General features: G+C 49.7%; 1 protein-coding gene across 1 annotated transcript in view; it reads right to left on the reverse strand.

The window, feature by feature from the left end:
• Window positions 1-544: 544 nt before the first annotated feature.
• Window positions 545-13,614, reverse strand: part of bin3 (bridging integrator 3) — a 39,725-nt gene continuing 26,655 nt past the window's right edge. Inside the window, exons 7-9 of the mRNA XM_035379457.1 lie at window positions 8,985-9,126; window positions 7,695-7,829; window positions 545-2,692 (exon numbers count right to left, since the gene is read on the reverse strand). Of these exons, the coding sequence (XP_035235348.1) occupies window positions 2,546-2,692; window positions 7,695-7,829; window positions 8,985-9,126 (424 nt within the window). The 3' untranslated portion in view covers window positions 545-2,545. The remainder of the gene's footprint in view (window positions 2,693-7,694; window positions 7,830-8,984; window positions 9,127-13,614) is intronic.

Below are 13,614 nucleotides of genomic sequence, written 5' to 3' on the forward strand. Positions count from 1 at the left end.
ACAGAAAAATCCATCTAATATCCAGGTCACCTGGTTTCAAATTGGCCTTCAGTTGCAATTACAATAAAATTTATTGTCGTTGTAGAGGCCACTCATAGATCAATCATTTATAAACCTGTTTTTTGAAAATCATATAAAACACAACCCTCTGCAGCATATTTAGACAAGTCTCAGAAAATGTAATTCACCTAACATTATTTATTAACTCATACTATGCCTGCATAAAAATGAATATAAAGTCATGGTCAGCCTGTTTAAAGAAAAGACTAAAGATTGCTAACGTTTCAGTGAAAATGTTTCTAGGACAACCCAACAAAAATGACAATTTATGCTAACAAATTTTTGACTAGTGACAGTAGGCAAGAATAAAAAGCAGAAAGACAGAATACCAACATTAAAAGTGTAAGAAACAACACAGCATCAGTAAAACTGTTTTTTAAACTTATTTAAAAAGCTAAATGGTATCAGCTGCTCTTTCATCCTACTGGACAGACTACGCGATAAATGTACACAAGACATTAATGAAAACATGAACACACAGAGACAAGTTTCTTTCTATCAATTTATTGGATTTTGCGCATTCTGGTCAAAAATATTTTATACATAAGCGTGTTATTCAGATGAAGGCAACTACCTCAACAGATGGCCTCTGCTGATCAAAATCCAGGTAAATTAACAGCTGCACCACATTAAATAGGAACTTAAAACAAACAAATACAGTAAAATACACCATTGTGTAAAACACCAAAGCTTCAGAAATAAAATGTGACATTCTCAATTAAGCCTGGATAGAATGGTTTAACGTTATTGCTGCATCACTGAATGCAAATGATTGAAAAACATTTTATCTTTTTTGCAAGTCTCTCACATTTAAATCCCAAAGCTGGGAGAATGGCATGAGCATTGCCTCTTGATTGAAATTTGGCTCATTACAATGTACTGTATACTACTGTAAGAATTTTGCTTTGTCACAGTCCCACTGATACACACTGAACACAAACAGTCTCAATACAAAACTTTACGTAATAAGTATGACTGAAATCAGAAGGGAATCACTACTGATTTAAGGCTCCCAAGGATCACCATCTACCATGTGCTGTACCCCTGACACAGTAACATCAGTTATATTTATGAAAAAATCCCAGGAAGGCATGGCTGCAGACTTCATGGTGTTAATGCTGGCTCCCCTTAACGAGGGCACGATAACCTTGTTTATTACAACACCACATCTCTGAACATAACTAACATGAATGTGCAGCGTAAGATGGTAAGAGTTAAAGTCATGTAACTTGTAATACAGTACAGGAAAGAACCTGTGGACTTCAATATATGTATTATAGGTAGGCAATTATTAACTGGCTCAATAGAGAAGTTTAAAGAGCTGGAAAATAATTTTAAGGGTTGCACCCGAACTAAAAACCGGGCCAAGGTGGTTGGTTCAGTAGGCCTTGAACGTAGATAATCTAAGACATGGTGTGGACATGGCTGTAGACCAGTGCTATACAAAACTGCAATGTCAAGTTAAGGAATTTATTTCAATAATAAAGCTAAATTACAAATGACAAAAACCTTTACATACTCCAGAGAGTCTCTGGAAGATGTAACTCGCTGCCACTAGAGGGCGTAACAACATTGCTTTTGCTCAAGAAGTTGTCTGTAACCGTCTATGCTGTAGCTGAGAATGCATTTGAGCCAAATAGACATTAACACAAAACTGCTTCTTCAGACATATTCACATAAAATTATACCTACCAGGAAACTGGATTAACACAGAAGTTTTTTGCCCCCCCACCCCTCTCTAAAAACAGGCTTTTAAAAAATGGTGCTATTCTCAAACTAAGCAGTTACCCTTGAATGGGAATGTTCTGGAACAAGAAAGATAAATTGCAGAGTGAAACTTTGCAATAGCCCATGCCACCGATTCAAGTTTTCCAACACGTTTGGGGCGAGACTTCATTTTACCGCTTTACAACAAGCCGTGAACGTGCGGCTGCCCATTAAGAGTGAAACAATTTCCGTTCATTTCATTCTCTACGTAGGAACTAAGACAGAGAGCAGGGACCACACCATCTGTAAGAACGGTATTCTGACAGATAACATACCACTTCGGAAAATTAGAACCCCTTGAGGAAAACAGTTAATTCGAAAGGTTGACGGTAATTCCGGATGACAAACAAGAAACAGAATGTTTAAAAAGTTAAATCATTTCAAACAAGTATTAAGTGGACAGCTTATTGCTGGCTTGACAATTAGCATTATGCGACAGCTATTAAAATAGCAACCCATGAGTGTTCTTCATGCATTTCATCAAAATAGGGTACACGGCTATGTATTAAAAACGCATCATTGGTTATCTGCTTACAATAACAAATGTTTGCATGATGGCTTTGCAAATATGGCATTAAAATGCTTAAACCTCAAACATTTAGTGTCATCACAAGTTCAGTGTCATCATTGGCCGATTAAGATGCAGGAGATAGTGTCTCGGAGAAACAAGAAATATTCAAGTAGAGTTGTTGGTGGTAACCCATTAAGCCCCTCCCCCTCAGTCGTCCGCCACGATGGACAGAGCGCGCAGCTCATTGAGCTTGGCCTCGTTCTCCCGCTCCCTCTGCTCGTCTGTCAGCCCCGCCTGGTCGATCTGATCCGTCAGCTCACCGAAGATCTTGTGCATCTCCGTGAAGTACACCACCTGAGAGAGAGAGAGAGAGAGAGAGAGAGAGAGAGAGAGAGCATGAGCGAGAGTGAGACAGAGAGAGAGACAGACAGAGAGAGGGCATGAGGGAGAGAGAGAGAGCATGAGAGAGCATGAGGGAGAGAGGGAGAGAGACAGACAGAGAGGGCATGAGGGAGAGCGAGAGAGAGAGCATGAGGGAGAGAGGGAGAGAGAGAGCACGAAGGAGGGACAGAGAGAGGGAGAGAGACAGAAAGAGCATGAAGGAGAGAGAGCACAAAGGAGAGGGAGAGAGGGAGTGAGAGAGAGAGAGAGATGGAGAGAGACAGAAAGAGAGAGAGAGAGAGAGCAGCAGGTCAATGCAGAGCAGCAGGATGCATACCGTGGGACAAACTGGCAGTAATTCCACACAACCACAATTCAAAATCTCCCACCAATTCAAACCAACAGAGACTCCAGCTAAACTCGCACAGACCGAGCGACATCCACTCTCTCTCTAAGAGACCAGAACGTCCGCCTTCTGCGCCCGCTCACCCCTTCCAACGAACTTCTGATCGGGGGTAAAAAGCAAACTTAACCCCGCATCAAATGAAGGACCGAGACAAAAAAAAAAAAAAAAAACGGCTTCGGTGGGTAGTGACCCTGCCTCTTCTCCTCCAATCTGTACGAGAGATGGCGACTGTTCTCCGAAAGCTTTTTTGACACATCCCACCCCTGCTTCTTCCCCCGGTCCATGAGTCAGGATCCCAGGAGAGCTGCTTTGATGATTAATAGACTTTAATCACATTACAAGACTCCAGAGGAGTGGGCAGAGAATGAAGGCTTTGGGAAATACAACCCTTGCAAACCCACACACGCGCGCGCTGGGGCTCACATGTTCACTCACGCGCCGCCGCATACGGTGCGGTGCGCCCGGGCGAGCGTTTCACACGTCCGTGCCGCGGGAGAGCGCACGCGTTCGAAACCGCAGCCAGAGCGCGAGCGGACGGCGCCGTGCGGGGGGGCCCGGGGACGCACGGGGCCGCTGGCTCATCACAGCACGGAGGAGCCCAGCGAGTGTCTCAGTCATTTAATGATGATGAGGCTTAAACCGTCAAGACTGCAGCGCTTTGAATGAATCTCGCGTTAGCCGCCGCGGCGTCTCCGGGGTGACCTGGCCGTCCGGCTCGGCGTTTCCCGCCGTGCCGCGGCGCTCTGGTGTGCCGTCAGGCTAGTTCAGGAGTGCCGTGTGGAAAAATCCTTTAAAAAATGTTTTTAAATGTTCAAATGAATTTAAAAAACTTAAATGAACAAATCCCATTCACAAAAGCCAAAATAAATGTCATTAAAATGCATGTAGCTTAATTAAAACCCCAAAAGAACATTTAGGCCTACGTGCGTCCGTGTGTGGAGGGGGGCTGCAGGGTGTTTATTTTTTATGCTTTTTGGGAGTGGTGTGCCATGAGATTCTGTAAATTTGGAAAGTGTGCCGCGGAAGGAAAAAGGCTGGGAAAGGCTGGTCTAGCTCACTGCAACGTGGGACAGACTGTGGTCCCAAACAACTGCAGATCTTACAAAAATACAAAAAAATAAATAAATATGTATTATTTAGCGATAAATGGAATGTGTGTCTGAAAGTACACACACATACACACAATTAAATACAATAAGTATTGGGATTTGATGCAATTTTTGTAATTTTGGCTCTGTACTCCAGCACACTGGTTTTGAAATTTAAAAAAATAATAATATGAGGATGAAGTGCAGACTATCAGCTTTAATTTTAGGGTACTTACATCCATATTGGGTGATCCATGTAGGAATTCCTGCCCTGTTTATACATTATCGCCCCATTTTAATGGAGCAAAAGTAATTGGAAAATTGGATGCTCTGCTGTTTGTGTCACTGTCACAAAATGTTTGTCTTGAACTGTGTGTGTGTATTTATTGATGTTATATTTAACATACCAACAGAAATACATAAATGGACTCAGAATACACAACATTCTCCAATACAATAAGTACTGATTGGCAAAAAAAAGTCTGGACTACTACAGAACTTATCATTTGCATTTGTGATTCTCTGGGCCAATCTGTTTTTGGTATTAAACTGTAATATTCAGATTATTTGTGCACATTGAATAAATATCCACATTTTCAAATAAATAACTGGCAGTTGCTAATAATAAACAGAACTGATGGCACCATACAGCGTTACATAAGTCATTTTTTGTTAGCTAACTAAATCTTATTTTAGCGTAGTTCAAATCTCTACATTGAGCTCCCAAAATGCTTACTAATATACCCAACAGACTATGTTGGTAAAATGAAAAAATAAAGAGGCAGTTTGCATATAAATAAAATAATTTGAATCTGGATTGTTCTGTAAAGAACGTAGCGTCTTCAGACTGTGGACAGCTGGCTATATTGCATCCCAGTTAACCGCAGCTTGGTATGATCGCGGTTAGCACTGTTCCAAGAATGAGCAAGCAGGTGTGTCTTCGGTGGCAAATGGTATATCGGAATACATTTTTTTAACGTGTGCGCACTGCTTTGAATTTTTAATCAGCTGGCTGTAACGACAAACGCTGCGACATAGAATCACTAAGCGTCAGGCGCCACGCTATTTAAACCTACAATTTAACGTTCTGCACAGTTAAAACTAAGCTAGTCACATTACAATTGCTTTAGTATCGCATGTGCACACACACACACACACACACAGACATACACACACACACACACACACACACACACAGACACATACCATCAGTATGATTAGTAGATAGGAATTCTCCATGCTCTACCCTGAAGCAGTCAATTCTGAGAAGTTTGAAAGTATGGGGCAGGTTTATTGCCTTGAGTGGTTCTTCGAAACCCTGCCAACAGGCCACTGCAGAGGTGGACCGGTCCGATGGCACAACTCTGTCCTGTTCTGTGCAGCTCCCAACAGTGGTGTTAGACATTGAAAACGAAGGGCGGGGGGGGGGGGGTGTGGGAGAACGTTCCGGAAAGGGGGGAACCGGGCCTGCGTGGGCACACGCAGCCTGGGCAGGGGAGGGGCGGGGGGGGGGGGGGGTTTAGGCGTGACGGAAACGCGGAGCTGCTGACCACCCAGGACAGGCCAGCGGGCGCGAGCGCCGGACCGGCTCTCCCCGACCTCGCTCCGGAGAAATCCGCGGTGAGTCAGCCCGCGCTTCCTGGACGGGAAGCCGCTCGCTGTCACCGGTCCCCCGAGAGGGGAGGGCCAGCCGAGCAGCAGGGAGGGCCGCGCAGACCCGTCCCCCGCCAGCAGCCGCCGCTGGAGCCACCGCCGGAAACTTCTCCGCATTATCAGCTCCTCTGCAAATGACTCCGCGCTCAGGCCGGGCGCCAGAAAAAATATAATTACTGAGAACAAATGGTTGTGAAACTGCGCGATGACAAAATATTACTTGGAAAAGTGGTAAAGAGAAAATCTCGAGTCGGATGAGATCATGTCCTCCTCACTGTCACACTGGTTAGACTGTTCAGTAGTCAACTTCACTGATTTATTGCCGTTTCTCTGAATAAGATCACACAGGATTAGGAGCACAAGGCTCTATATTCAAACTAAAAGCTACAAATTAAAAGCTACAAGCACCTTTCTTAATGTGAAAATATATTCCAGCAGTCTCCTGTATTTAAAAAAAAAAATTATGAATGCAAGCTGGCTAGCTACGCCATCACACGCAATTACTTTATGATAGCGTACACTAGCCAATTACCCATTCCTCAATCTCAACTGACATCGCTTTCCTGTGACAAAATCCCCAACAGACAACCCGAAGGTTTACCTTATGGTTGCAATATCGAGTTCCCCCCCCCCCCAGAAAAATTGTGTAATCCCCATTCAGGTCATCGCAAAAAGAAAAAAAAAAGAAAAAGCATGAACGAAACTGAAAAGGCCGGCTGAACCCGTTGCTGTGTGCGTGTGGCCTTAGAGACGGGCGTGTGAGCGCGTGTGAGCGCGTGCGAGAGGCTGGGCTCCGTCGCTTCGCCCGGTGAACAGGCGCTGGGAAAGGTAGCTCGTGAATCACCCACACACCTGCCTCGGTATCACCATCCCGCTCTCTGATTCGCTCCCGGCACGGCACAGATGGCACGCACCAGCCATAACCGCGCACTCTCACCTCGCTCTCCCAGCCCTCCTATTGGTGAAGAGACGTGAGGCCCCTCACATGGAGTCGACGGCACCGCGGGTCTCAAACACGCTCCTTAACGCTGTTATATAATGCATTATCGATGAGGCCGCTACGCTACGCCGGCAGGCTTTGCTTCTCCCGATGGGCTCCGTTAGCAAATCGCTACACTGCGTTTACCTGCAAAGCTTTACTGTGAAAGGGACCAGCAGGCTAATCCCAATCAGAGTTTAAATAGATTATCAGGGGCCTAACAATACATGCTTATATTTAACATATATTTCTGAAACTTATTCCGTGTAGTACTTAACAGCTCAACAATTTCCAATGGATTAGTCATGCGGCAATATGATCAGTGCTCAAAAATACGCCAAATTGTTTGTATAAAGTAAGAACTAAAATTCTCTATGCTGCCATCACTGTTATCAAGATACTTTGCTTCTTGGTAAATCTCTCCCTTGGCCAACTATATGCTAAGCTATTTGTCTGAAAGAAGTACGATGAAAGTTTGGCTCTGCCAGGTGATGTCTGTCAGGCTGGTCTGCCTGTCCCCTGGCCTGTGAGTAGCCCCCCTCGCCCTGGCTAATCGGCCATGGACAAAGTGGGAGGGGCTAATCACATTAGGGCGGGGCAGAGAAAACCAGGGGATTACTCAACGCAACGAAGAGGGAGCCCCACACACACACAAAAACTCCACTCTCTGTAGGAAAGAAGAGAAACCGAAAAGCACATGGACCTTTTACAGCATCAGAGCAGAGCTTCTAAAGCAGACCACACCAAATGACCCCTCTGTTCCTAGCCTCCACTGGGCCTCATGAGCAGCTGTAATACCCGTGTGTGCCTCAGCGTTTTTCCGGAGCCTGAGGGGGATGCCTGGCTCACCTGTGCCCGGATCAGGGCCTCGAAGCTGGGCTGGAAGTAGTCGATGCGGCTGTGGTAGAACTTGGGCATCTCGTCCAGCAGCTGCTTGTTCTTGGCCTCAAACTCCTCCCTCACCGGCCTCAGCTCCTCCCTGGCCTGCGGGGCGAAGAAGGCAGTCGATTGGCCGACCCCACTCTGACGGACAGCCCTATCACGCAACAGGACCTACCCTACTGCCGCAGTTCACCCTAGCTTGCTTTTCCCCTCTGTGGGCCTGACGTACTGAAATTAGCCTGGAGTTTCAGGGCTTTGTAGGTAGCAGAATGCCTGTAACACAGGCTCTGTGCATCACCGCTAGAACTGAATGCTTTCGGGCCTAGCGCACCATATGAGCAAAAGCAAACAAATAAATAAATAAGCGAACGCCAGGAAATCACGACCGCTTGATGGAGGAGTGACGGGGCGTGTGATTTGTGGGCTGCGCTCGCTCGCCGCATCCACAAGAGTCACCGGTCTGGGGGAGGCGTACGCGCGTTGGCGGGCAGAGGCTATCAGCAGGCGGCGAGCGCGCGCGCCCGCGCGTTCAATCCCATGATTCCCCCCGTGCGTCGTGCCTCTGGTGGGCAGACTTAGCGTGGAAACCTGCTGCCTCAGCTGCGCGTGCGATCGTTCAGGCATTTTTTTCCTCTTTTTTTTTTAGTTCCCTACAGTGTCTATTCTTGTATATTGTTTATCCTGGGTCTGTCTGAACGGGCGTGCGATGGCCTTGCATATAGAACGCGCAGGGGATCATGGGAAAGGCGTGGGGGGGCGGGGGGGCTGGTGGTCCGTGTCTCAGCGTGGGCGGGCGTGTCCGTTCGCAGGGGCGGCCCTGCCAGTGCCCGCCGGTCAGCGGCGAGCGGTACCTGACTGCGCGTGCGGCTTTCCAGGTTCGAGTGCGGGTGCTGTGCGTTCCAGCCGGCGGGGTGCGATTAGGGCGCGTGCGTCTGTGCGGCCGTGCGACTTTTCGAGGGCCCGCTGGCTCGCGTGGGTGACGGAGCGAGCGCGTGAGAGCGCTCGGCTATTTCTGCTCAGAGCCAGTCAGCGCGCGAGCCTCGTTCGCTTCTCGCTTTCGTTTTCCAAACCTGACACCGCACAGGATCAAAGAGGATACTCGCTACTCTGAGGTGGAACTCGCAGTGTCACTGCTGTTGTACGCTGGTAAACATGGAAGCCAGCACTTAAAGAAAGAGTGGTAAGTGTGCTGTTTCTACAGTGAGTGTGTCAAAGAAAGAGATGGAAAGTGTGTTGTTCCTGCAGCGTGTGGCTCACCTGGTGCAGTTTGACCACGATGGGCCCGGTCTTCTCCTTCTCCTCATACTTCTCCACCTTGGACTGCAGCCTCTTGTAGTCCTGGAGAGCCTGCTCCCTCCGCTTCACCGCCATGTTGAGACTGGGGAACACACTGCTGTACCTGAGAGAGAGAGAGAGAGAGAGAGTGTGAGATAGGCACGCAAGCAAACACACACACACACACACACACACACACACACAATGGCAGGTCAGATCAAGCAAGGCGATGGCGGTAAACGATCCGATCGATGAGACGCAGCTCTAAACTTCCACTCAAACGCTCTCAGAAGGGCCGCTTCGCTTAAACGGGGCCGAACGCAGCGGGGCTACGACGAGCAGCCCTACGAGGAGGAGGAGGAGGAGGGAGATAATATCCGTAACCTCAGACGAAGATCATGTCCGGGGGGGGGGGGGGGGGAACGAGATTATGTATGCTTGGTGGAGCAGGACTCCCTGAGGAGAACTATGCAAGGGCACGCGGAAAGGGACCTCGGATCGATACAAACGCAGCAAAAGCCAAACTACAAAGACTCAGCCACCACACTGTCTCTGCTCCTAGCGACGGCCGAAAGACTTCGTGGCGACGGATCGCGCCACACGCTCCATGCATTGTTCCAACGGAAAGAGCCAGAAAGTATTTCCAATAAATAAACTCATTTCATTTATTCAAAAGCAAACATAATCTTTAGGAGACGGTTCTGAACTTCGGTAGACGCTAAAAATAGGAGGCAGTCGTCTGTAACTTAGCAACGAGAGGCATCGCCTCATCCTGGGACTTGGTCTCCAGCGGTCTGAAGCCTCGGCTTTGCTGGGAAGCACTGCTGGAAGCAGGCTGGACCTTTATTTATCATGAATTTCAACTTCCATACCAATAATCAAGAGTTTCTGAGCAGGTTCAGGAAACGGAACATCAAACAGACCCAGAAGACCTCATTATTGATGTGTGTGCTGGGTTTTAGGTCAGGGACCAGATGAAGTTGCACCTTCAGATACAAAATGGGACACCATAGTTTTATCCTCAAATAAAGAACTTAATCTCAACTAATCATGTTTACTTTTGCCATCTGCTTTAACAATGACACAGCCTCAGTAACAAGAACTACTTTACATGCAAGCTATAGTCATCCTAGATAAAATATTTGTTTCATTTGCTTTTATGTTTAAAGTTACGCAGTGCAGTGTTTACTGAATCCATTAATCAGTGTCCCATTCACAACACGAGCCACATGACCGAGAGCCTCCTAGCCCTCCAGCCTGCCGGGAGGTGGGCGTGGCCTCGGCAGGGAGTGGCTGTGAGGTCACGGTATACTCTCAGGTTGCCAAACAACATAGCTGGCCCCGGTGGGGGGAGGGGCCAGGCCGCTCCAGACGCGGCGCTAAGACAAGCCGTGGATTGTTTCCCACAGGAAGTGGTGGAGGGAGCGGCCCTGTGTCGCCGTGGCGACGTCACGCGGGGGCCCAGCCCCTCGGCCCACGCTCTCCCTCTATTTAAACAGCATCACCTTGGCCCGCGGGCTCGGCCGGGCCCACGCCTCCCTGCGCTATCTGCCTCCCGCTCTGGTGAGCGCGCGAGCTCCGAGCGCTGGAGAGATTACGCAACCCGAGCCTGCGGGCGCGGGCGCGCTCCGACACAGACCCCGTGGCTGCACCGCGGTGAGCCCGACAGTGCAGCGAGCCCCACCGCGCAGCGAGCCCCCCCGCGCAGCGAGCCCCACCGCGCAGCGAGCCCCACCGCGCAGCGAGAGAGGCCCTTTCATCACACGAGGTCGCGCTGCGCTAAACTGCGCACGGGGTGCCGAAGAAGAGCTCCTGCTGCTTTCAGACCGGCAGGCAACGCATTAACGTTCCCAGTGCGTCCTCATCGTTTCCTATGAAGCGCGTGATCTTGAACAGAAAAAAGGAAATATTTAGATAGAGAAGAGAGAGAGGGTCAGAGAGATAGAGAAGAAAAAAAAGAGAAAAAGGAGAGAAAATAGAGAAAGAGAAAAAGAGAGAAGAAAAAGAGACAGAAAGAGAGAGAGAGAATGGGAGGAATCTTAAGTTGGATATCCTGTTCCATTGGTCACACATTTACTCACTTTCCTTCCGGCAGTTACTCCCATTATGAATACTACTTTCACCTGTAATCTTATCTGCCGGCTGTAACAGTTCCATCAGTGCAACTATTAACGGGTGATTAGGCCCGAGGCTGCTCCAGGAACGGCAGGCATTGTGTAAAAGACAGCGCTCAGAGGAAGGACGAGGCAGACATGGTACAGGGAAGAACCCTCTGCCCATTGCCCAGCCGCACTGCATGATCCCAGACACTCACACACAACAAAAGAGGGGAGAGCATAAACACCACCAAATCAAAGCTCTCGGAAAGGGACGTAACCACTTAATCCTCAAAACGAGCTGACGTCCAGTTTATCCCACAGACTCGACTTCCGCGGCGGGTTTAGAAACCGGCGGGGCCGCGGCTCGCTGGGGCCCCTGTGCCGGCCCCCATCGCTCGGAGAGCGAACCGCGAACCGCGAACCGCAAAACTGCCGCTCAAGACAGCTGCTCAGACTCGGTTAAGATCTGAACTCAACGAGAGCTCTGGGGCGTAGCGGGGCTGCAGCGAGCGGTTCCCCCAGAGGGTAGCGGGACGCGGCAGGTAGCGGACAGGGCCGAGCGCAGGGCAGGGTCCAGGGCCGAGTGCGGGGCAGGGTCCAGGGCCGAGCGTGGGGCAGGCCTCTGGGAATTCGCTGACCCCGGGCTGACTCAGCCGCCCCGCTGAGACCGGGCGCGGCTATATCTGGGCGCCGCTGCGCGCGCCGTCATAATGACAGGGTCCGCCGCCGCCGCCGTGCCTGGCTGGGCCGAGCAGCCCCGGGACGCTCCGGCCGTCTGGCCGCTCTAAATTTACACCCCGCCGTCTGGAGCGGCCGGCCCCGGCCTGGGACCGGACCGCCGCACGCCCTGCGGCCGCGCGCCTCGGCGGGAAGGCCCGGGCCCGGGCGTGGCCCACGGCGGGGACGGAAATAGCCGCTGGACGGGGAGCGGCGTTCTTCCGCGACCTCCCTCTTGGCCCGGGGAAAGGGTCGGCCGTGCCCAGCTCGGGCCCGGATCGCGCCGACCGCGCGCGCCAAGCCAGCCGCCGCCCTCAGAGAACCCCCTCGAACCGGTCGGCGTGACGACGGCACCGCTTCAAACGTCCTCTCCGCTCTTTTGTTGAGTCTCAGAAGCGCGCGCTGCCTGCTTGTGTCCCCGTCTGGTCCCCAGCGCTAGCGTCTCCAGTCTGAATGAGCGCTAACCGCTTCATCGCCGGAGCCTCTGAAAGACTCTAACGTCCGCCAGTCCCGCGTGATCGATCGATCTCGAGTGCGGGCGCTTTCGCTCGTCCGAATGAAGAGGACGTGCGGGTTCCTGTGTGGAGACGTGAAGGACGGGGTTAAGCACTTAGACAGTTCCTGGAGTTTGTGCTGTGTCAGAGCCACCAGAAAGCCTTTGTTTGGGTGAGCTCTGCCAGGACTGAGCGTATAAAAACTCTACCCAAAGATATCACAAGTGCTAAACGGCTTTTCAAAGTGGAACGTTCTCATGGTCAAAAAAACAAAGACTATAAAAAAATGAAAGAAGAACACACTTGAGGGATGTACGCTGATAAATCAATCTTTCTTCTATTAGAACGCAAAATATCAGCCAATGCAGCAAAGGGCCATTCTAAATCAGGGAGACAAGGAAAAAGGTGTTTTAGCCCTTTAAGGCGCAAGATGACAAATATGTGATTAGTCTTCTTAACTGACCATAATGATGTCTAATGATGATGAAATAGTCACTACTGTAATTATAAGCAATCGAGTCCTTGGACACTGAATTAAAAAGAAAACCTTTCCAAAAACCTTTTAAAAAAGGGTTTAAAATTTTTCGATGAATGGTTCAGGTATACTAGTGTAGGAAATGCCCACAGCAGAGGACAGTGGTCAGGATGACTGAAGAGTGAAGAAGAGCAGGGCTGAGTTGTGCTTTCCAGCAGGCTTGGTGACGGCTAGCCTCCCACAGAGCAGAAAGGGTTAAGACCCAAGCTCCAGCAGACAAGGAGCAGCTGTGTGCCCACGCTCCCCCCCCCCCCCCCCCACCCCACCCAACCCCCCTCCCCAATAAACACACTGACGTCATCCACTGACCTCGCCGACGGGGGGGGGGGGGACTCAAGTACTCGGACTTGGGAAAGAAGTTTTACATTGTTTAAATCGACGTTCAACATGTGGGTGTTGATTTGTGTGTCGAAAGTGTGTGTTTGTGTGTGTGTGCCGACTCTTGGTCCTGCTTACAAGAGAATACCTGTTTGTCCGTTCGTAGACGCTGGCAAAAACTGTGGCCATTATCAGTCCCTCAACCCGCACTTTTATACTCCCTCTTGTTGAAAGGACTACTCCGAGAAACACCTCGGCAGTTCTCAGTGTTCATAAGAAACAGCGTTTCAGCGTTTATATGAAAAGCTACTGTTCGCCCGGGGCCCACAGCACAGAGGGGTGGGGCAGTATCACGGCGACTTCGTCAAATTAGTGATTGCGCCTAATTAGCAGTCAAATGAGCCCATCCATTAACAGAATGCTTTTCCACACTTTGAGCATTTCCCTTC

This window comes from Anguilla anguilla, chromosome 10, assembly GCF_013347855.1.
Source record: "Anguilla anguilla isolate fAngAng1 chromosome 10, fAngAng1.pri, whole genome shotgun sequence".
NCBI lineage: Eukaryota > Metazoa > Chordata > Actinopteri > Anguilliformes > Anguillidae > Anguilla > Anguilla anguilla.